Here is a 24,216-nt window from a genome sequence, read left to right as displayed (position 1 = left end):
CACGGAAAGGTACTACAGCAGATTTTTACGTCTAAAGTGTAGCAGCTTGGACGTAAAAGAATAATGGTTTATATTAAGAATTTTTTTATAAAACTAAAGGAAAATCTACTGTTAGGAAGTGTCAAAGCTGTTGTAAAAATTTATAGAGATTTGGATAGAAAAAATACAGTAGCAAAATCAAACAAATTGTGCTATGCGATTAGAATTCTGTAGTGCATCTTTCGTCGTAGAGATGAAAACTTTGTAACGAAAAGTTTATGCAGTAATATGGGAACAATTATTTTTTAGATTTTTAAATAAGGATAACTAAATTGCAGCAGCAGTAAGGTAGGAAACCAAAACCTATTGCAATTCACGGGGAGATCAAAGGATGATCCGCGGTGGTAGAGATGACGGCGAAATTTGACAATAATCTTTTAAGCAATTGTGGGAATTGCTTTGGGTAGCTGTGTGGGGCTGATGGATGGTTATAGAAGGGCAGTGAGATGCCAAGAGCTCTACTCTGATACCAAGTGTTAGAACTCTTATGGATTCTAAGCTCGAGGTTGATCTCTTTAGGGGATCGGCCTCCTTGGAACTCTATAGGGGTTCCTTCCTCCAAGTTGCTACTCAAAGGCGGCAGAAAAGATTCATTTATTACTTGAGAAAAGAGGATGAATATATGGCTATTTATATGGCTTCTAAACCCCAACTCCTAATAGGACTCCTACTCAAGACTCATATTTCTAACCAACTCCTAATAAGACTCCTACTGAAGACTCTTATTCCTTTATAACTCCTAATGCTTTTCTAAGAACCAACCTCCTAACCCTAGTCGGCCTCTTCACCTTTTTAATAGGGATCGGCTATGTAGGTTTTACATGAATGCCCCTCTCAGTTAGGACTCTCCTAGCTAGAGTCCTAATATGTACTTGGATTGGGACAAGCCAAGCAACCTTTTGGATCTATCTCTAGAGATCTAAATCCACAATATATATGATGCTTCCTCTAAGTTATTCATGGAGAAGTGTCTAGATAACCAAGCTTTTACTATGGATAGTATTCTTACATCATTCTCAATGATTATGATGTCATCCATATATAACACCAAGAAGGTGATAGTGCTTCCACTTACTTTTCGATACACATAAGGCTCATCTTCGTTCTTAACAAAGTCATAAGATATGATCGCCTCATTAAATCTTATGTTTCAACTTCAAGAAGCTTGCTTCAGTCCATAAATGGACCTAAGTAACCTATACATCTTATCTAGGTAGTACTTGGATACGAATCACTTAGGTTGTATCATATACACCACCTCCTCAAGGTTACCATTGAGGAACACGGTTTTCACATCCATCTATCAGATCTCAAAATCATAGTGTGCTGCAATAGCCAATATAATTCAGATAGATTTTAGCATGGCTACAGGTGAGAGGGTTTCGTCATAATCAACACCTTGTCTTTAATGATGCTCCTTAGCCACTAGCCTTGCTTTATAGGTCTCTATCTTTCTATCTACTCCGATCTTTTTCTTAAAGATCCACTTACAACCGATGGGTACAATACCCTCGGGTACTTCAACTAGGTTCCAAACCTTATTAGAGTACATGGAATCCATCTCAGAATTCATGGCTTCTTGCCACTTCTTGGAGTCTATACTCATAATAACCTCCTTGTAGGTTTAAGGATCAATATCCTCAATATCTTCTCCTCTAATATATCACATATATTTCTCAAGATGATAGGATACTCTACCGAACCTACCTAAAGCCGAAACTTATGTGCTAGGTACCTGAATAGACTCAGGCTAGGGAGTGGTGCTTGAGCTAGGTTCTCCAACCTCGCTCAACTCTATTGTGCTCCCATTGTCTTTGTCAAGAATGTGTTCCTTCTTAAGGAACACCGCTCTCTTAGCTACAAAGACCTTTTAGTCCTTGATGTAATAGAAATAATACCCACAAGTTTCTTTAGGGTATCCCACGAACTTGGACCACTTTGTTTTGTATTCCAACTTATCAAGGTTTGTTAGGATCGAGAGCACTAAGAGGGGGGGGGTGAATTAGTGCAGCGGAAATCTTACAGCGATTAAAAAACCAAAAGCTGCGTTCGTTCAAAAAGTATTATGATGCAAAAGCAAATTCTCAGTTTGTATCTAAGTGCAGTTTGCGTCTAAGCGCAGATTGCGTCTAAGCGCAGTTTTGCGTCTAAGCGCAGTTTACGTCTAAACGCAGATTTACGTCTAAACGCAGACTTACGTCTAAACGCAGACTTACGTCTAAACGCAGTTTTACGTCTAAAAGCATATTTACGTCTAACCTCAGATTTACGTCTTAAACTCAGATTTACGTCTAAACGCAGATTTACGTCTAAACGCAGTTTTACGTCTAGACGCAGATTTACGTCTAAACTTTGAAACTTGTTTGTATACTCGCAGAAGGCAGTATGCAGTTGGAATCAAGACGTAAACGTGAACTGAGATCTGATGATTGAGCAAGGAAAGCCGATTTACGTCTGAATGCAGTTTTACGTCTAAATGCTGAAACTCGTTCGTAAAATCGTAGAGGAAAGTTTGCAGTTATCAATAGGATCAAAATGTAAGTATAAACTGCAAAGAAGCTCGTTCGTAAAAGCACGGAAGACAGTTCTGCAGAATCAAATGTAAACGTAAACAGTAACGTATGAAAATACGAATTTACGTCTGAATGCAGATTCGGAAGAACAGCACTTGGAACTTGTTCGTGAAAGCACAGAGAGCAGTAGTAATGAGGGAGGTTTGCAGTAATGATAAAGTGCTCGAAAATAAACGCAAACCAGAGATTTAGAGTGGTTCGGTCAGCCTTGACCTACTCCACTTTTGGCTTCCTCCACCGACGAGGTTGCCGACGTCAACTAGGTGCCTTCCTTCAATGGGCGAAGGCCAAACTGCCCTTTTACAATTTCTCTCCTTTTGACAGGCTCAGGAGACAACCTTTACAGACCTTTCTCTCCTCACTTTACAACTGAAAACTTGAAGAACAGAAGGAGGAGACTTAAAGGCTTTACAACGCTTTTGAGCTTCTTAGAATCACAGAAAAGATCAAGATTTCGATGTAGGTCTGTATCTTTTCAGTGCTGAATGGGTGGGGTATTTATAGGCCCCAACCCAATTCAAAATTCGAGCTCAAAATGATCAAATCGATCAAATCCCAGAATTCTGGGATCAGGCGGTTGCACCTCTTGACTAGAGAGGTGGCACCGCCTGGCAGAGCTCGAAGACTGAGCTCAGGCGATTGCTTCTCTCTGCCAGAGCTCGAAGACTGAGCTCGATGGTTGCATCACCTGGCAGAGCTCGAAGACTGAGCTTGGTGATTGCATCACCTGGCAGAGCTCGAAACTGAGCTCGGTGGTTGCATCACCTGGCAGAGCTCCAAGCTGAGCTCAGGCTGATGCACCTCTCTGCCAGAGCTCGAAGACTGAGCTCGGTGAATGCATCACCTGGCAGAGCTCGAGACTGAGCTCAGGCTGATGCACCTCTCTGCCAGAGCTCGAAGACTGAGCTCGGTGGTTGCATCGCCTGGCAGAGCTCGAAACTTGAGCTCTGGCGGTGCTACCTCTTGGCAGAGGAGGTTGCACCGCCCAGTCTAGCTCGAAGACTGAGCTCTGGGCGGTTGCACCTCTCGGCTGGGGCGGTTGCACCTCCCAGCCTCGCAGCCCTGGCGGTTGCACCTCCTGGCTGGGGCGGTTGCACCTCCCAACCCCACAGCCCAGGCGGTTGCACCTCCTGGCTGGGGCGGTTGCACCTCTTGGTGCAATCAGGGTCCGAATGGTTCACTCCATTCGGCCCACTTTGAATCTTTTCAGGGGCCCAATTGCCCCAAGATTAAGCTAATGGGATCACCTCCCATTTTCATGCTTAATCATCATGCTAACTACGATTAACTCTAAGACAACTTCTGCAGCTTTGCTCCGATGCGTCAATCGCTTCTTCCGGCGAGTTTCCGGCCAACTTCCGTCGATCAACCGATAACCCTCGGTGATCCTTCTGCGGACATCCGGCATACTCCTGGACTTGCGACGATCCACTTGGCGAGTTCCGACGAGCTTCGCTTGGCAAGCTTCTGGACTTCTCGGATCTGTTCACGCTGAACCTCCGACGACCGTCCGAACTTCCGTCGAACTCTCGAACTCCCAACGTGATCCTGATCTTGACTCCGGCGCAACACCTGCTGCTTGTCTTACTCTTTATCGTAGTTAATCCTGCACAACAAAACAAAACTTCAATCGAGACAATTAATCCTAAGCAATTAACCAAGTTGTCCGACATGTCATTGGTCCCTCGACGCTTCGTCCGATTCTTCGGCGCATCGTCCTCTCGTGCAGCCTATTGCCCAATTGGCCAGTTGACTCCGCAACTCCGATATCCTTGGCACAATACCCGCTCTTCTTGGCCCGATGCCCGAGTCCACGGCCCGAAGCCTTCTGTCGATACGCCGACCGATCCACCGGCCCGACGTCCAATCTTCTGACATGTTCCTTCGGCACAACATGATTTTCCTGCTTTAATTGTCTCATCCAGATCGAAGCATCCTGCGTCACTCAAAACGCAGATTAAATTATAAACATATATCAAGTAGTTTCATCATCAAAATACGAGATTCAACAATCTCCCCCTTTTTGATGATGACAACCACTTGATGACGGAGTTAAACTTAACTCCCGGAATTTAAACAAACTCCCCCTATCAATATGTCATATTGATAGAACCTTGAATTCAAACTGAATTCAAGTTATTGCAATATTCATCATGAATACTTGCAACACGTCAACATGAACATATGCATAAACTTATGCATCACATGTCATGTCATCAACATACTTTCATCAACATACTTCTCCCCCTTTGTCATCAACAAAAAGGAGAAGTATCACAATCAAGTGTTTGTGTGTGATATTGGTTCAACTCTTTGCATGAAAATCATAATATCAAGTTTTATCATCATGCAATCTTGGAGCTAGAAGATTTAGCAAGTGTTACATCATGCTTAGAACATTCATGCTATCAAGTTTTAGATATGCAAGTTTTATAGCATATAAGATAGCACTTTTGGTAATGTTCAAGATAGCAAGTTCTATATTATGTAAGCTAGCAAATTAGAGATGTTCAAGAAGGCAACTCTTGCTTCTTGAAAATTTTACTCATTTTGCTAGATGCGCAAGTTAGCATTTTTGCCTCTTGAGATAGGCAAGATAGCATATTTTCTTCTTTTGAGATAGCAACTTTTTGCTTCTCTTTAGACCAACAAGCTAGCTATCTCCCCCTTTGTCATTGTAAAAATGAAAGAGAGAATACAGTTTTGTAGTTCTCTTTTCCTTTTAGAACGATTTCAAAATCATGACAAATGATGGATAATCAAGTTATGAATGTCAAGACAATTTTTCATCATGAATATTTTATCATTGCATGCATCATTATCATAAGTTGAAGTATTACATGCATGATATCATATCACCATTCATAATTACATTAATGTTTCATATCATGATGGTATCAATTTTGTCAAATTATATCCTACCATGCATGATCAAAAACTTCTCCCCATTTTATCATTGAAAACAAGAAGAAGGTAGGGGGTAGAGCATAAAAGTGTTAAATATTTCAATCATTTCAAGGCATTTAAGGAATTTTTGAAACATAGGAGAATGATTACTTTAAGCATACAATGTTTCAATCCAATTCAAGTCATGAATATCAATGCTTTCATATTGTGAGTATCAATTCATGAATACCACAAGATATTATTTGTGACTTCAATTTTGCAAGATGAAGATTATGATTTAGATAAAACTTATTCAAATCAAATCATTAACTTGAAATTCATAATCAAGTCATTAAAATTAATTTCGAGATTCACAAAATATCATGAAATCATTAATCTCGATCAGATGGGAAAAGCATTTTTTAAGAGATTCTTTTTTTATCTAAGCATGTCTTAGTCTTTATATGCCAAATTAAGATAAGCATTAAAGTTCAAGACATAAGGCAAAGAAATCTTGTATTATGAAATATATGATATCAAGGCTCATGATTCATTCGAAAAGATATAGTACAAAGAGCAACTTGAAGCATTCTTATCAAGATCACATTTTAAAATATTCCAAGTTTCAAGATATCAATATGACACTTCATTGAATTGCATTTCATTTGAAGAACTCCTTTTTGATAAATGTAGGGAGCATAATGAACGATCTTGATTTATAAAGAGCTTCATGTTATCAAGATCATGATTTTAATAATTATTCTCTTTAGCAAAGAATCACAAAAGCACTTTATTTTTGCATAAGAAATCACATTGTGTTATGATTTATAAATTCTTTTTCTGCACACGAATCATAGGAGATATGAATGTGAAACAAATCTTTGCAAGCAAAAACACTATCATTCATATTTCAAGATGGAGTTTATAAGCATGAATCATTTCATCAAATCCATTTTAGAAAAATATTTTTCATAAGTGTATGAGAAAATCCGATTGTTAGGATACCAATTGTTAACTGACTCTGAAAATGAAATTAACACTTTCATATATTCAAACATGATTTTTGCTATAGATCTTGAAATTAAGTCAAGAAGATCAAACAAGCTCATGATCATGGATAACTTAAAATCACATGCATAAAATTGTTAATAACCATTTCATATTACATCTTTATGCATTACTTTAAATCAAACGTGATTTCATTCAACAATGTTAATCAAACATGATACACATTATTACTTCTTAACCATGATCAAAATCATTTTGTTTGTTTATCATAAAATATGCAATATTATTTTCGAAATTATCAGCATGATCATAATTTTTGTATTTTTATTTTTAAACATGTAATTTTCAAGAAAATTAGTTCTAAACTAAAAAAGAAAATATATCATGAAAGCATCAAGTAATTTCAAAATAAACCAAAGGCATTTTAATTACCTCAATGTCGTAAGCTAGTAAGGCATAGTTTGCCGCCTCGCTTTTGTTGACTTTCTCGTCTTCAGATGAGCTCGATTCATCCCAATTTTTGTTCTTCTTCTTGCGTTTAAAGCAAGTAGTTCCATTCTTTTTGCTTTTTAATTTTCGTTTTATTTGTAGTTTAAGTTCACCATCACTTGAGCTTATGCTCGAGTGGTCTTCAAATGTTCTATGTCCCAAATCCTTCCTGTTCTTTGGAAGGTGGTTCTCAAGTTCTTCGCGTGCATTGCACGTCATTTCATATGTGATCAATGAACCAATTAGTTCTTCAAGTGGAAAATGGTTCAAGTTTTTCGATTCTTGAATAGCAGTTACTTTTGAATCCCAAGTTTTAGAAAGTGAGCGCAAAACTTTGTTAACGAGTTCAAAATCCGAAAAGCTTTTACCAAGTGATTTTAAACCATTGACGACATCCGTAAAACGGGTGTACATGTCAACAACGGTTTCGCTTGGTTTCATATGAAAAAGCTCGAAATCAAGCAGTAAAATATTAACTTTCGAGTCTTTGACTCTACTAGTTCCCTCGTGCGTGATTTCAAGAGTGCGCCAAATATCGAAAGCCGTTTCACACGTAGAAATCCGATTGAACTCATTTTTGTCCAATGCGCAAAATAAGGCATTCATAGCCTTTGCGTTTAAAGAAAAATTCTTCTTCTCCAAAACCGACCATTCGTTCATCGATTTGGAGGGAAGTTGAAAACCGTTTTCAATGATATTCCATAAATCCAGATTTAGAGAAATTAAGAAAACTCTCATTCGAGTTTTCCAATAAGTGTAGTCCAATCCGTTAAAGAACGGTGGACGAAAGACCGAACAGCCCTCTTGAAAAGTCATTTCTCTCGGGTGTAAATCCGAAATGAGAAATACCCCGCTCTGATACCAATTGTTAGGATCGAGAGCACTAAGAGGGGGGGGTGAATTAGTGCAGCGGAAATCTTATAGCGATTAAAAAACCAAAAGCTGCGTTCGTTCAAAAAGTATTATGATGCAAAAGCAAATTCTCAGTTTGTATCTAAGTGCAGTTTGCGTCTAAGCGCAGATTGCGTCTAAGCGCAGTTTTGCGTCTAAGCGCAGTTTACGTCTAAACGCAGATTTACGTCTAAACGCAGATTTACGTCTAAACGCAGACTTACGTCTAAACGCAGTTTTACGTCTAAAAGCAGATTTACGTCTAAACTCAGATTTACGTCTTAAACTCAGATTTACGTCTAAACGCAGATTTACGTCTAAACGCAGTTTTACGTCTAGAAGCAGATTTACGTCTAAACTTTGAAACTTGTTTGTATACTCGCAGAAGGTAGTATGCAGTTGGAATCAAGACGTAAACGTGAACTGAGATCTGATGATTGAGCAAGGAAAGCCGATTTACGTCTGAATGCAGTTTTACGTCTAAATGCTGAAACTCGTTCGTAAAATCGTAGAGGAAAGTTTGCAGTTATCAATAGGATCAAAATGTAAGTATAAACTACAAAGAAGCTCGTTCGTAAAAGCACGGAAGACAGTTCTGCAGAATCAAATGTAAACGTAAACAGTAACGTATGAAAATACGAATTTACGTCTGAATGCAGATTCGGAAGAACAGCACTTGGAACTTGTTCGTGAAAGCACAGAGAGCAGTAGTAATGAGGGAGGTTTGCAGTAATGATAAAGTGCTCGAAAATAAACGCAAACCAGAGATTTAGAGTGGTTCGGTCAGCCTTGACCTACTCCACTTTTGGCTTTCTCCACCGACGAGGTTGCCGACGTCAACTAGGTGCCTTCCTTCAATGGGCGAAGGCCAAACTGCCCTTTTACAATTTCTCTCCTTTTGACAGGCTCAGGAGACAACCTTTACAGACCTTTCTCTCCTCACTTTACAACTGAAAACTTGAAGAACAGAAGGAGGAGACTTAAAGGCTTTACAACGCTTTTGAGCTTCTTAGAATCACAGAAAAGATCAAGATTTCGATGTAGGTCTGTATCTTTTCAGTGCTGAATGGGTGGGGTATTTATAGGCCCCAACCCAATTCAAAATTCGAGCTCAAAATGATCAAATCGATCAAATCCCAGAATTCTGGGATCAGGCGGTTGCACCTCTTGACTAGAGAGGTGGCACCGCCTGGCAGAGCTCGAAGACTGAGCTCAGGCGATTGCTTCTCTCTACCAGAGCTCGAAGACTGAGCTCGATGGTTGCATCACCTGGCAGAGCTCGAAGACTGAGCTTGGTGATTGCATCACCTGGCAGAGCTCGAAACTGAGCTCGGTGGTTGCATCACCTGGCAGAGCTCCAAGCTGAGCTCAGGCTGATGCACCTCTCTGCCAGAGCTCGAAGACTGAGCTCGGTGAATGCATCACCTGGCAGAGCTCGAGACTGAGCTCAGGCTGATGCACCTCTCTGCCAGAGCTCGAAGACTGAGCTCGGTGGTTGCATCGCCTGGCAGAGCTCGAAACTTGAGCTCTGGCGGTGCTACCTCTTGGCAGAGGAGGTTGCACCGCCCAGTCTAGCTCGAAGACTGAGCTCTGGGCGGTTGCACCTCTCGGCTGGGGCGGTTGCACCTCCCAGCCTCGCAGCCCTGGCGGTTGCACCTCCTGGCTGGGGCGGTTGCACCTCCCAACCCCATAGCCCAGGCGGTTGCACCTCCTGGCTGGGGCGGTTGCACCTCCTGGTGCAATCAGGGTCTGAATGGTTCACTCCATTCGGCCCACTTTGAATCTTTTCAGGGGCCCAATTGCCCCAAGATTAAGCTAATGGGATCACCTCCCATTTTCATGCTTAATCATCATGCTAACTACGATTAACTCTAAGACAACTTCTGCAGCTTTGCTCCGATGCGTCAATCGCTTCTTCCGGCGAGTTTCCGGCCAACTTCCGTCGATCAACCGATAACCCTCGGTGATCCTTTTGCGGACATCCGGCATACTCCTGGACTTGCGACGATCCACTTGGCGAGTTCCGACGAGCTTCGCTTGGCAAGCTTCTGGACTTCTCGGATCTGTTCACGCTGAACCTCCGACGACCGTCCGAACTTCCGTCGAACTCTCGAACTCCCAACGTGATCCTGATCTTGACTCCGGCGCAACACCTGCTGCTTGTCTTACTCTTTATCGTAGTTAATCCTGCACAACAAAACAAAACTTCAATCGAGACAATTAATCCGAAGCAATTAACCAAGTTGTCCGACATGTCATTGGTCCCTCGACGCTTCGTCCGATTCTTCGGCGCATCGTCCTCTCGTGCAGCCTATTGCCCAATCGGCCAGTTGACTCCGCAACTCCGATATCCTTGGCACAATACCCGCTCTTCTTGGCCCGATGCCCGAGTCCACGGCCCGAAGCCTTCTGTCGATACGCCGACCGATCCACCGGCCCGACGTCCAATCTTCTGACATGTTCCTTCGGCACAACATGATTTTCCTGCTTTAATTGTCTCATCCAGATCGAAGCATCCTGCGTCACTCAAAACGCAGATTAAATTATAAACATATATCAAGTAGTTTCATCATCAAAATACGAGATTCAACAAGGTTGTGTCATTTAACATGGACAGGGCAGCCTCAAATCTTAACAACCCTAAGATCAGACTGCTTACCTTTCCCAATCTCATATGGTATAGATGTTAGGATTATGTCGGCACTAAGAGGGGGGGTGAATTAGTGCAGCAAATAAAATTATGTTGGTTCCAAAATCTTCGTACGATAAAATTGATCTTGGAAAGATAACTTCAAATCTCGTTCATAAGCGTAGTCAAAGTAGTAAGCAGGTAACGGAGTTTGTAGTAAAGATAAATTACAAGAATGGAAATGTAAACCATTTTATAGTGGTTCGGTCGTCGTGACCTACATCCACTCTACTGATTCCTCTTCCGTCGAGGCCACTGACATCTACTAACGATCTTCCTTTAATAGGCAAAGATCAACTACCCTTACAACTTAATTCTCCTTTTGACTGGTTCAGGAGAGAACCTTTACTCCCCCACTTACTCCTCTCTAAGACTATACTAATACTTAGAGCTTTTAGAGGAGTTCTCACAAGATTACAATCGATATTTTCTATATTTTTGCTCTCAATTCTTGCGTATGTTAACTAGGGATGAGAGGGGTATTTATAGGCCTTAAGTAGATTTAAACTTAGAGCCTTAAAATATCTCATCCCCGATTTTTTGGGTGCTAGCGGTACCACCGCCAGTGCTGGTGGTACCATCGTGAGTGCTTTTTGATACTAGGTGGTACCACTGCCCAGTCTAGCGATACCACCACCTAACATAGTCTCAGAGACTGTGCCACGACGGTTCCACCTATTGGGTCACTGTTTGGGCCTTTCACTTAGCTCAATACAATCCCTACATGGGCCCAATTGGCCCCTAATTGGGTTAGCTGAATTCCAATCCCAATTATATGCTAACTACGAATTCTAAAGCATACACTAAGCAAATCTAGTCTAGTTAGTCTAGTTTCTTCCTGTGAGCTTCCGACGATCTTCCGATGAACTTCCGACATTCTCTCGGCAATGTTCCAATGGACTTCGGGCAAGCTCCTGGACTTCACGATGATCTTCTTAGCAAGTTCCGATAAGCTTCTTTGGCAAGCTCTTGGACTTCTCGGTCAATTCCAATAGAACTTCCGATAAACATTCGGACTTCCTACGAACTCTCGAACTCCCAACGAAATCTCATTCTTTAATCCGGGACTTCATTTTTCTTTATGCCTTGATCGCTATTGTAGTTAATCCTGTATAATTAAAACCTACTTCAATCTAGACAATTATTACAAAGCTTGAATCATGTTGTCCGGCATGTCATTGGTTCATCGATGCTTCGTCCGATTCTTCGGCGCATCGTCCTCTCTTGCGGCCTATTGCTCAATCGGCTAGTTGACCTCCATACCTCCGATTTCCTTAGTGTAATTTCTGCTCTTCTTGGCTCGATGCCCAAACCCATGGCCCGAAGCCTTCTGCCAATACGTCGATCGATCCTTTGGCTCGACATCCAATCTTCTAATATGTTTCTGTCCGGCCCAACATGATTCTTCCTGCTTTAATTGTCTCTTCCAGATTGAAGCTTCCTATATCACTCAAAATGCAAATCGAATCATAAACACTATCAATTAGTTTCATCATCAAAATCCGAGATTCAACAATAGATACTACCAATTTAGTTGGAACTCCATTTAGAAGGTAAGGTATGGTTTCTAGGGCGTATCCCCAGAATGATATTGGTAGATCGGTGAAGCTCATCATGAACCACAATATGTCTAACAATGTACGATTCCTCCTTTTAGATATACCATTGAGTTGAGGGGTATAAAGAAATGTCCATTGGGATAGAATCTCATGGTCCTTGAGGAACTGGGTGAACTCTGTACTTAAGTAACTATGGTTTCGCTTGGTTTCATATGAAATAACTCAAAATCATACATTAAAATATTAATCTTCGAAACTTTTAATCTACTAGTGCCTTCATGTGTGGTTTCAAGAATGTGTCAAATATCGAAAGTCATTTGCACAAAGAAACCTGATTGAATTCGTTTTCGTCTAAGGCGTAAAATAAGGTATTCATAGCCTTTGCATTTAAAGAAAACGTCTTCTTCTCCAAATCATTCCAATCATCCATTGGAAGAGAAGACCTTTGAAATCTATTTTTGACCATATTTCATAAATTTAAATAAATAGAAAGCAAGAAAATTCTCATTCGAGTTTTCCAATAGGTGTAGTCCGTCCTTGAAAGTCGAAAAGTGTCATTTCTCTTTGGGTATTAAACGAAATGAGAAAAATGTGGCTCTGATACCAAATATTAGGAACGAGTCAACACTAAAAGGGGGGGGGGGGTGGGGTTTGAATTAGTGCAGTGGTAAAATCACGGATTCAAATCGTTTCGTTTTAATTAAAACCGATTCCGACGAAAATCATTTCATAAAGATCTTAACTTGAAATATATTTATAAATATATTGAAAGTAGTAAGTAAGTAAAGTGGTTTGCAATTAAAGTAAATTGCTCAAGACAAAACGCAAACCAGATTTTTATAGTGGTTCAGTCATCGTGACCTACATCTACTCTGTCAATTCCTCTTCCATCGAGGCCACTGGCATCCACTATTGGTCTTCTTTCAATGGACAAAGACCAACTACCCTTTTATACCCTCTTCTCATTTTCACGGGTTTAGGAGACAACATTTTACAACCCTCTTTTACAAGGTATCCCTCTCACACCTCCCTTAGCTTTGGGAGGAGGAAACTAAACTTTCTAAGGTTTATAACTTTAGAATTACAGAGTTTTGCTCAATATTTCTTACTTATCTATGCAGGAATAGTTGGGATATTTATAGGCCCCAAAATTCAAACCCCTAAAATTTCAAGGTACGAGCGGTATCACCGCCTGCAGCCTGACACTGGGCGGTACTACCGCCCAAATAGTCTTGAAGACTGAGTCTGGGCAGTACCACTGCCCAGACTGACGGTACCATTGCTTGACATAGTCTCAAAGACTGTGCCACAACGGTTTCACTTGTTTGGTCACTATTTGGGCCTTTCTCTTGGCCCAACACAGCCCAAACTTGGCCCAACTATCTCCTAATTGGGTTGGCCCAATTCTAATCCTAATTATATGCTAACTATGAATTTTAAGATATTTAATAAGCTAAACAAAGTTTGTAAGTCTAGGTTTCTTCCGGCGAGCTTCCGATGATCTTCCAGCGAACTTCCGACGATCCCGGTAAGCTTCTGGACTTCACAACGATCTTCTTAGTGAGTTCTAATGAGCTTCTTTGAGAAGCTCCTGGACTTCTCGGTCAATTCCTGTAGAACTTTCGATGAACGTCCGGACTTCCGACGAACTCTCGAACTCCAAACGAAATCGCATTCTTAACTCCAAAACTTCATTTTGCTTTATGCCTTGTTATCATAGTTAATCTTACACATATAAAAACACACTTTGATTTAGACAATTATTACTAAGCATGAATCATGTTGTTCGGCATGTCATTGGTCCATCGACGCTTCTTCCTATTCTTCGGCGCATCGTCCTCTCTTGTTGCCTATTGCCCAATCAGCCAGTTAACCTCCGCAACCCCGATATCCTTGGGGCAATATCCATTCTTCTTGGCCCGATGCTCGAAACCATGGCCCGAAGCCTTTTGTCGATACGTCGACCGATCTTTCAGTGTGACATCCAATCTTCTGGCATGTTTTTTCTCCGGCCCAACATGATTCTTCTTGCTTTAATTGTCTCTCCGTGATCGAAGCATCTTGCATCACTCAAAACATAGATCAAATCATAAACACTTATCAATTAATTTTATCATCAAAATACGAGATTCAACAACTTTTTTGGTCCAAGATGCTATACATCAAGTTTAAATCTTGGTCCAAGATGCTTTTGCTAAGTTTAACTCTTATAGTTATCCCTATTGGTGAGTGATAATTGATCACGGCTTTGCATGTGAGGTATAGCATTAGATGATTCCAATTATCATGATTAGAGTCACAACTTGATGTGATGAGATACTTGAATTATTGAGCTTAAGTCATATCCAAAATGTTTAAGGCTAAGTTATTTTGAGTCTAAGCTAATGGTTCAAAATACTTAATTTCAAGTTAACAATCTTATATGTATTATACTTTTATAAGTTAATTTGACTCTTTTGTCCAATCGTGACAAAGGACTAACATATGGTGTTAGAGAAAAAAAAATGTACCTTTTTAACCGCAGCCGATCTATCACTTCAGATTATTTTAATGCAAGAAGTGACTTGAGCTACATCCTCGCAACTTGTTGCACGCAGATGCAAAAAGCAGAGCTTGACTTCAAGGCATGCAGTTGATTGTCCTCACACAAATATTCTTCCACCCTTCTTCGCACGGCACTTTTAGCCACCTTACGATTTGTCGGTTTACGTTAAAAATATTACACCATCTCAAATTTAAATTTAACTCGAGTTTTACTTCAAGTTTCAACCAATTTAAGTCAGGCACAGGCTTGCAATCTCGATGAGTCGAGTTGGCTTGATCAATGGAGTTATCAACCTGAGGTTCTGCACTAGTTTATACCAAAAAAATGCTAATTGGAGAACAACGCCATTGTGATAGAGTTCCGGCAATACTGGAAATGAGATGTTAAACTTTTATTACTACTGATTGACTTCACACAGACTTATGAATTAATGAGTTGCAATTATCTGGGTTCATGTTCATCCGACCCACGAAGTTTCTCCTTGATTGGCGCGTGCAGTGGTTGCTGTCACTGCCACTTTCAATTGCATTCCACCACCGCGTTCTTCTTGTATTGTGCTTTGTCTTATTAGGCTACTTTGGCGTGCAGTCTACTGCAGAACTTTGTAGTTTACCTCCTCCTACATCGATCTCTCGCATATATGATCAGTAGAAGGCTATACCGTTTTTCCCACCTTGCTCTCGACGCCATGTGTGGTGTTTCTGGCTGCTTAATCTTTCTTATCCTCCTTCTTGGCTTTTCTTCTATGGCCTGTGGCAGGTGCGTCCACCGATCCAAGGCTGGATACTTCTCTTCTCTTTCTGCTCTTTCTGGTATGTTGTATCCCTGTACAATTGTTGTACTTCTTAATTAGACCTTCAGTGTGAGCTCGATCAAATGATTTCTCCTGTGTTTAGCTGGGACTTGTGGATATGGTTCCATGACTTTGGGACTCAGTGGAGGCTATGTCGCTGCTGCAAGCTCCGCTCTTCTCAGAGGTGGCGTTGCCTGTGGAGCATGCTTCCAGGTTAGCTTCAGATACGGAAACTTCTCTCTCTCTCTCTCTCTCTCAGGTATGTGAGCTTCTTGTAATTAAGCAGGTGAGGTGTAGGAACACGAGGATCTGTAGAGGAGGAGGGGTCAAAGTGATCCTCACGGACCTTAACGAGAGCAATGACACCGATTTGGTGCTAAGCAGACCGGCTTTTGTGGCCATGGCACGGCACTCGGCGGTCGGAGAGCTGGAGAAACTTGGCACTGTGGATGTGGAATACAAGAGGTACTAAATGGATGTAAGAGTTGGGCATTAGACACACATTGTTTATTGTAACACTTCCTGTGAGCAGGATTCCATGCGAACACACGAAGAACTTATCTATCAAAGTGGAAGAGAAGAGCCGAAGTCCCAATGTTTTGGCCATCAAGTTCCTGTACCAGGGAGGTCAAACTAACATAGGAGCAGTGGATGTTGCACAGGTTGGCCTCTCTCTCTCTCTCTCTCGCTCCCTGTTGAAGTTTGAGCAGAATGCCACCATATCTTACAGTACTGACGCGAATGCTTGGGTTAACAGGAGGGTTCGTCCGATTGGAGATTCATGAGCCGGGTCTTCGGCCCGGTCTGGAGCACGAGCCGGGCGCCTCCCGGACCGCTACAGCTCAGGATGGTGGTGACAGGCGGCTACGGCGGGAAGTGGGTTTATGCTCAGAGTGAGGCTCTGCCGGTCGACTGGAGAACCGGTTCGGTCTACGACTTGGGCGTGCAGATCACTGACATTGCTCGAGGGGTCGCAGCAAAAGACTGCAAGTGATGGATCCTGTCCTTGTTTTAGAAGATCTAAAACACTCAGCTAAACCAGTTGTAATCTTTGTTCATTCATGTATCCAATTCAGTGGGGGAACAAGAGAGCTTTTGGTGTTCTATAGCCTGCCGCAATGATGGGGATCTCTCACCAACAAGAAGACAAATGTGGATGCGATCTGCGTGTGGATTCCTAGTTTCCGGCCGCGTTTGTTCGTCTGCTGGATTCGTTGTCGGATAGCTTGATCAGACAACAGAGATGCCGAGGTTGTGGATTCTCCTAGTACATGTTGACATGTCAAGTGGTTAAGAAAACATATAGGAATAACCACATATAAGAATATTGGATCCACCAGCAGCAAGTCAACAGTTTAGCAGACATCTTGGGGACCAAGCCTTGAAATATGAACTCCTGCATCTACAATATTGTTATTTACATATTTTAAATAAATAATAATAAAATATTAAATTTTCAAAATTTCTTGAAAATAATTTTCAAAAGCCTAAATGACCAATATTTGAATTTATATCATTTAAGGATTCAAATCAGTAAAAAAATATTCATTTCAAATGCTTATATATAAAAAGAAACATTTAGGACCTTACAAGTCATGTCCTAGGATTTTTTAAAAAGTTTATTTTTTTTTTAAGAAAATAAGAGATCAATGTAACTATTTTTTAATTAGAGTTACACTATTTATGAATACAATCCCAAAAATTATATAACCACATTCAAAAGTAATATAACTCAAGATCTAAAATTTTCTTTAAAACGTCACAAATTCATTACGGATAATATTCAAGTGATTTTTGGTGCAAATTGGTTCTAAATTCACTTAAAATTAGGTAAAAATTAAAAATAAGAAATTCAACTTTTTAAGGGATAAGTTAACTGAAAATAAGACTTTTAAATCATAGATAATTGGAAATTAATTATTTAGGGCTTCATCAGATATTTACAAGATATCATGAAAATTTGAGCATAAAACAATACAATTTCAATATAAATTGGTCAAAATTAAAAATAGATTCGCCCAAAAATAGAAAAGTGATTTTTTAGTGTTTGTCTATGAATTTTCAAAGGTTCATAAAAATTTTGATATTTTTGGATGAAAAATTAAGTTAAATTGTTTTTTAATAGGGTTATACTATTTTTGAATAATACTAGTAAACAATGTAACCCCATTAAAAAATAGTGTAACATAAAGTTCAAATTTATTTTAAAACTTTGTAAAATAATTTTTGATAATATTAAACTATTTTTGACCCAAATTTGTTTTAGATTCGCTTTAAATGGGTCAAAAATAAAAATATAAAATTTAGTATTTTTAAAGGCTAAATTAACTGAAAAGAAGACTTTTGATGAAGAAAAAGTAATCATTTAGGTTTTCATCAGATATTTTCAAGGTTCTATAAAAATTTTGATAAATAAGATATAATTTCAGCTTAAATTAGCCAAAAATCAGAAAATAGAAATTTTAGCTTTTAATATTAAAGCAACTGAAAATTGGTCATTTAATAATCCAAATATAGAAAAAGTGATCATTTAGGGCTTGATAAGATATTTTTAATATTCATGAATAACTTGATAGAAAAATATAATTTCAACTTGAACTTTCCAAAAATAAAAAATAAAAAAAGCTTTTAAGGTTAAATTAACTGAAAATAGATCCCTTAATGGCCCAAGTATAAAAAATATATATCATTCAGGAATCCCCTATGCATTTCCAAGGTTAATAAAAATTTTAATATTTTTAGATAAAAAATTTCGATTACATTGTTTGTTTTGAAGAGTTATATTGTTTTAAAAAATCAAAAAATAATGTAATCTTTTTAAAAAATAACTCAGCATTTAGTTATTTTTTCTAAAACTTCATAAAGTTATCTCTGATAATATTCAAGTAATTTTTGACTCAAATTATTTCTACATTAACTTTAAATTAATCAAAAATAAAAATATATAATTTTTAAGGACTAAATTAACTAAAAATAGGACTTTTATAAGCCCAAAAATAGAAACAATAACAATTTAGGTTTCATTAGATGTTTTCAAGGTTTCATAAAAATTTTGATTAAAAAAAATTATAATTTCAACTTAAATAGATAAAAATTAAAAGAAAATCATAAAATTTCAGCCATAGATAAAAGAATATTGGATCTATCAGCAGTAGGTCAACAGCTAAGCCTTGAAATATGAAGTCCTGCATCAAAAATGTTCAATGATCAGAAAGTACTAGTTAATAACATTTTATGTTGAAGATCAATGCATAACCTGAGTTTATTGAAGAAAATATTCAATAGTGATAATCCATTCTCATTATAAATAAACAAGTAGCTATTAGAGTTGCATGTCCTATTCAGGTACAGCAATACCTGATATTTCAAATGCCAATCCAATCAAACATCTACATTTTGTTTTTTTTTCTATTTCTTCTTTTTTGCCTTTTTTTATGAGCATGTTAATCTATCATCTTGAACTTTAAGAAAACAGCAATAATAGATAGCACCATAAGTCTTTGTAATCCATGAGAAAGATGGAAAGTATGTGTTCTCTTTTTCATGCCTTGGGTGCTTAAACAACAACTTTGTAGAAGGCTAGCTTTGGATCTACCAGCAGATTAATTAATAATTAAGCAGACAACATAGAGACAAGCATCGAACTAACGTATATAAATGTTTAATCACCAGAAGAATACCAACCGATAGCATACACTTGGATGAAGATTTGTATCAGACTCCAAACCAGTCATGTGGAACTAAGAAGGGCGACCTGTCTGCCGAACTGCTACATGTCTTCCTTCCACTAACTTAAGTAGTCATCACATCGATGACCTGGTTAACCTTGAATCCAGTTGTCTCCTTGTATGTGTTGTGATCCATATATAAGGAGGTAGTGCAGCAGGACCAGAACAATTCTATCAGCATCCTCGTCCAATCCACTGAATTTGAGAAGAGCATAGCCGAAGAGAAGGCAACAATGGCCAGTTCTACTACAGCAGCAGAGACTTCCTTTCATGTTCGTTCAGTCAGTCTGCCATCCCAAGTTCAACCAACAACGCTATGGATCATAGGAGAGCTGCAAAAACTCAATACTTTTGTAGAATCATCAGTTTCGACAGTGCCCTCCATGACAAGGGAGATGATTTCCAATGGATTGAGGCAGCTTGCTAATATGCATGATGGAATTGAGGATCTTCTTCGCCTTCCAAGCATCCAACAAGGCCTATTCTACTCTGACCAGAGGAAATGGTTGGAGGAGGATGTGGAGGGATTAATGAGGTTACTGGACCTCAGTGGTACCATGAAGGATGAAACCACCACATTGAAAGAGTATGTTCATGATCTTCGGTTTGCACTTGGAAGAAGAGGCGACAACTCTACTGGACAAAGGGTGCAGGATTACGTTCGCTCGCGGAAGGAGATACAGAAGATCATTAAGAAAAGCTATAAAGATTTGAAGCAAATGGATGGCAGATGTCAACCAGCCTCTCTGATCGCAAGACCTGAACCTCTCGGTGGTCTTAAATGTGTTGAATGAGGCAAGAGAGATTACTATATCTCTTCTTTGCTCAATTTTGTCTTTGATGTTCTTGCCAAAGTCAAAAACTAGCAGGTGGTATTTTGCCTCAAAGACCATGAGAGTGGCATGCTAGGAGGATTTATGTGAAATGTGGGATGTAGATGTCTCACTGCGTGCAGCTCTTAAAGATGCAGATGCTGAGAAGATAATGATGGTGCAGAATCAGCTAAAGACAATTGAGATCAGTTTTGGAGATGTTGAGAATGGTTTAGGATGCTTGTTTCGGAGACTAATCCAAAACCGGGTATCACTTCTTAACATTCTCAGCCCCTTGATGCTCATCAATCACTCTGCACCTCATACACCTCATTGGCATCCGCATTTCAAAGGATAAGCTAATGAGTTCCAATTTTGCTTGTTGTATGTGTGATGTAAAATTGTACAAAAGAAACACAGGTTTAAATGGAAATGGAATACTCAAACGTCGAAGTTTTACTTGGCCTTCATTTGTTGGACCTTTTACTGCCCTGAGATATCATCTTTCAATTTGTTGTTTATTATCCACTAAGTTGGTTTCTGTCTATTTAAAGAACTTAGACTGAGTATATAGAAAAGATCAAGAAAAGGTGTTCTTGAATACCTTACCCTAAAAAGGTAGGAGTAGATCAAAACAAGTAATTATAGTGTTGTATTGTGTGGATGCTCTCCTTTCATCTTTCTTTCCTTATTTGCCTTTCTCTTTGGAGAAGGAACTTGGAATCCATGACTACCAGAAAACAGAGGATTTTATTAGGACCTAGTAAATAAGAATTGTATGGTTGCTTTCTTTATTGATAAATGTACTTGTACGAGATAAAAATACTTTTGGAGATCATATAAACTGCACAATTCTAATTAGTTACTAGAATTTACTTCTACGGTATATATTTGATGCTAACCACAAGCCATATTATAAATTACTGTTAGATGTTTTATTAGATGTTTTATTCTGAAAAGTCTCATCTTCCTGGCCTACCAAATTCACCATTTACTTTTTGCCTATATCAAACAGTTATGGTAATTGTAAAGATCACAGAAAAAAAAAAAGAGTGAACTTTGTGTGCCCAAAGGTCAGAAAATAACTCTTATTCATGCTTAAAACATGGTTAATTGTGGTGTGTGCTACTGTGTTACTAGCTCACTTTTGGACATGAAAAACTCTTACAACTTCAAAAAATTGTGGCATTGAGAATCTCTAAGAAAAGCAGCCATCTTACAACTACTTTAATTGTATGCTAAATGACAAAGAAGGGCAATCAAATTGTTTCTCATGTGGGCTACCTAGCTGTTAAAGATTCTGGCTGTCAGTTCAAGCATAACATGAACTGAGCACTCTGAAGCAATAATTTCAATTGATTCTTAAACCCTAGTAAATCTGGCATTTGCTTGTCTGAACTGTAAACTAGCTAGATAAAATTATCAGATAACAGATGCAGGTAAAAGATTTAATTGGATCCACTAGAAAGAATTAATCATATATTTTCTGCTTTGAGATATAATGGACAAATTTGCACATGAATAATAAATATTACTCTATGTGCTAAACTATCACAAAAAAGTATATATTCAAAAAGTACACTTCAAAAGATTATATTATAACCGGGACAATAATGATAAGTAGCAAGTTCGCAAAATACTACAAAAACAAAAAACACATCAACCTTACTTGGTTAAGAAACAACGGATGAGCTCTATGCAGGATTATAAGGTTGTGTTCTTGAATAAGATGCAGCTACAGGCAGAGAGGGCTGATGGTTGACAGTATCTTCATGTCCATGACCTGATAGAATACTAGGAACTAAATCAGCATAACTATTGCAGGTCTGCAACCTTTGAATTTCAGAAGGAACATCTGGTGCTATGATTTGGAAAGCTTACCATATCTAGTCTCAAAATATTGATTGACAAAGGTGTACAAGATTCTCCATGTTTCCTGATCTTCTGAACAGATGCTTACTCTAAAAAAATAACAAACACAGAAAGCATGTTCCAAACGAGTTCACATATATTTAAAGCTCTGATGCTCAAGAAAAACAAAGAGACTACTGCTGAAACAACAAAAACACCAAGGGTGTGCATGGACATGACAACAAGGACCAAGTAGGTATCTGAATTATTGATAATTGTAATCTTTGAGAAAGAACCTATGTGCTTTCTTTTTCATGCCTTTGGTACATAAGCAAGTCCTTTGTCAGACTAGTTGTAAAGCCAGCTTTAGATCTACCAGCAGTTTAATAATTTAGCAGACAACTTGGGACAAGCATCAAAATAAGGCACCTGTGATCGTAAATGTTTAATGACCAAAAGGATATTAAACTATATGATGCACTTGCATAAAAACTTTGGCTTAAAAAATTATAACTGATTTAAATCAGTCAAAAATAAAGAAGAAAAAGATTTCAGCGCTTAAGGTTGAATTAACTAAAATTAGATCCTTTAATGATGCAAAAAAATTAAAAAAAAAACATTTAGGAGTCTCCTAGGCATTTTCAAGATTTAATAAAAAATTTAGTGTTCTTGGATAAAAGATTCAGCTAAATTATTTGTTTTGAATAGAGTTAAACTGTTTCAAAAATAAAAAATATATAATTTTATTAAAAAATAGTGTAACTCAAGATCTATTTTTCTTTTTCAAAAGTTCATAAAATTATCACTGATAATATTGAAAAAAAATTTGACCAAAATTGGTTCTACATTCACTATAAATTAACCAAAAATAAAAAAAGAAAAATTCAGTTTTTCAAGGGCTAACTTAACTGAAAATAAAACTTTTAATAACACAAATAAAAAAAATGTCATATAGGCTTCATTAGATGTTTTCAACATTTCATAAAAAAATAGATCCAAAAAATATATAATTTCAGCTTAAATTGATAAAAATAGCGAATAAGAAAATATCAACGGTAGTTGATGAATATTGGATCTACCAGCAACAATTAACAGCTAAGATTTGAAATATGTAGGTCCTCCATAATAAATGTCCAATGATCAGAAAGTACTAGTTAATGACATATTTACTGTTCAAGATCAAAGCATAACCTGAGTTTATTGAAAAAAATATTCGATAGTGATAATCCATTCTCATTGTAGACAAACAAGTAGCTATTAGATCTGCATGTCCTATTCGGGTACAGCAACACCTGATATTTCAAAGACCAATCCAATCAAACATCCACAACTTTGTTTTTGGTTTCTTCTTCTCTTTGCCATTTTTTTTTATCACCATATCAATCTATCATCTTGAGCTTTAAGAAAACAGCAATAATAGAAAGCACCATAACTCTTTGTAATCCATGAGAAAGATGGAATCTGTGTTCTCTTTTTCATGACCTCGTGCTTCAGCAAAAACCTTGTAAAAGGTAGCTTCGGATCTACCAGCAGGTTAATAATTAAGAAGACAACTTAGAGACAAGTATCAAACTAATGTACATAAATGCTTAATGATAAGAAGAATACCAACCAATAGCATACATTTGGATGAAGATTTGTCAGACTCGAAACCAATCATGTGGAATATAGAAGAGCGACCTGTCTGCTGAACTGTTACTTGTCTTCCACTGCAAACCAAGACTTAAGTTGTCATCACAAGAATGACCTGGTTTACCATGAATCCAGGTGTCTCCTTGTATGTGTTGTGATCCATATACAAGGAGGTAGAGCAGCAGGACCAGAACAAGTCTATCATTCTTCTTGTCCAATCCATTGAATTTGAGAAGAGCTTAGCAGAAGAGAAGACAACAATGGCTAGTTCTACTGCAGCAGCAGAGACTTCCTTGCATGTTCGTTCAGTCAGCCTGCCATCCCAAGCTCATCCAACTACACTCTAGGTCATCGAAGAGCTGCAAAAACTCAAGACGTGTGAAGAATCATCAGTTTCGACATTCCCCTCCTTGACAAGGGAGATGATTTGCAGTGGATTGAGGCAGCTTGATAACATGTATGATGGCATTGAGGATCTTCTTAGCCTTCAAAGCATCCAGCAAGGCCTATTCAGATTTGACCAGTGGAAATCATTGGAGGAAGATGTGGATGGATTAATGAGGTTATTGGACCTCTGTGGTACCATGAAAGATGCAGCCACCACATTGAAATAGCATGTTCAAGATCTTCGGTTTGCGCTTGGAAGAAGAGGTGACAACTCTACTGGACAAAGGGTGCAGGATTATGTTCTCTCAAGGAAGGAGACATAGAAGATCAATGA

At 38.6% G+C, this 24,216-nt stretch overlaps 2 protein-coding genes across 2 annotated transcripts; both read left to right on the top strand.

The window, feature by feature from the left end:
- Positions 1–15,304: 15,304 nt before the first annotated feature.
- On the top strand, positions 15,305–16,576 carry LOC135637685 (expansin-like A2). The gene is made up of 5 exons (XM_065150394.1): positions 15,305–15,491; positions 15,576–15,685; positions 15,759–15,937; positions 16,005–16,134; positions 16,230–16,576. The coding sequence occupies exons 1-5, from the start codon at positions 15,320–15,322 to the stop codon at positions 16,464–16,466; spliced, it is 828 nt and encodes a 275-aa protein (XP_065006466.1). The 5' UTR covers positions 15,305–15,319; the 3' UTR covers positions 16,467–16,576.
- A 2,857-nt stretch (positions 16,577–19,433) lies between these two features.
- Positions 19,434–19,994, top strand: LOC135639204 (uncharacterized). The gene has a single exon (XM_065153006.1). It carries the CDS (start codon positions 19,434–19,436, stop codon positions 19,992–19,994), a length of 561 nt encoding a protein of 186 aa, XP_065009078.1.
- Positions 19,995–24,216: the final 4,222 nt, after the last annotated feature.

This window comes from Musa acuminata, chromosome BXJ3-5 (assembly GCF_036884655.1).
Source record: "Musa acuminata AAA Group cultivar baxijiao chromosome BXJ3-5, Cavendish_Baxijiao_AAA, whole genome shotgun sequence".
Classification (NCBI taxonomy): domain Eukaryota; kingdom Viridiplantae; phylum Streptophyta; class Magnoliopsida; order Zingiberales; family Musaceae; genus Musa; species Musa acuminata.
This window is presented reverse-complemented; position numbering and strand designations above follow the sequence as displayed.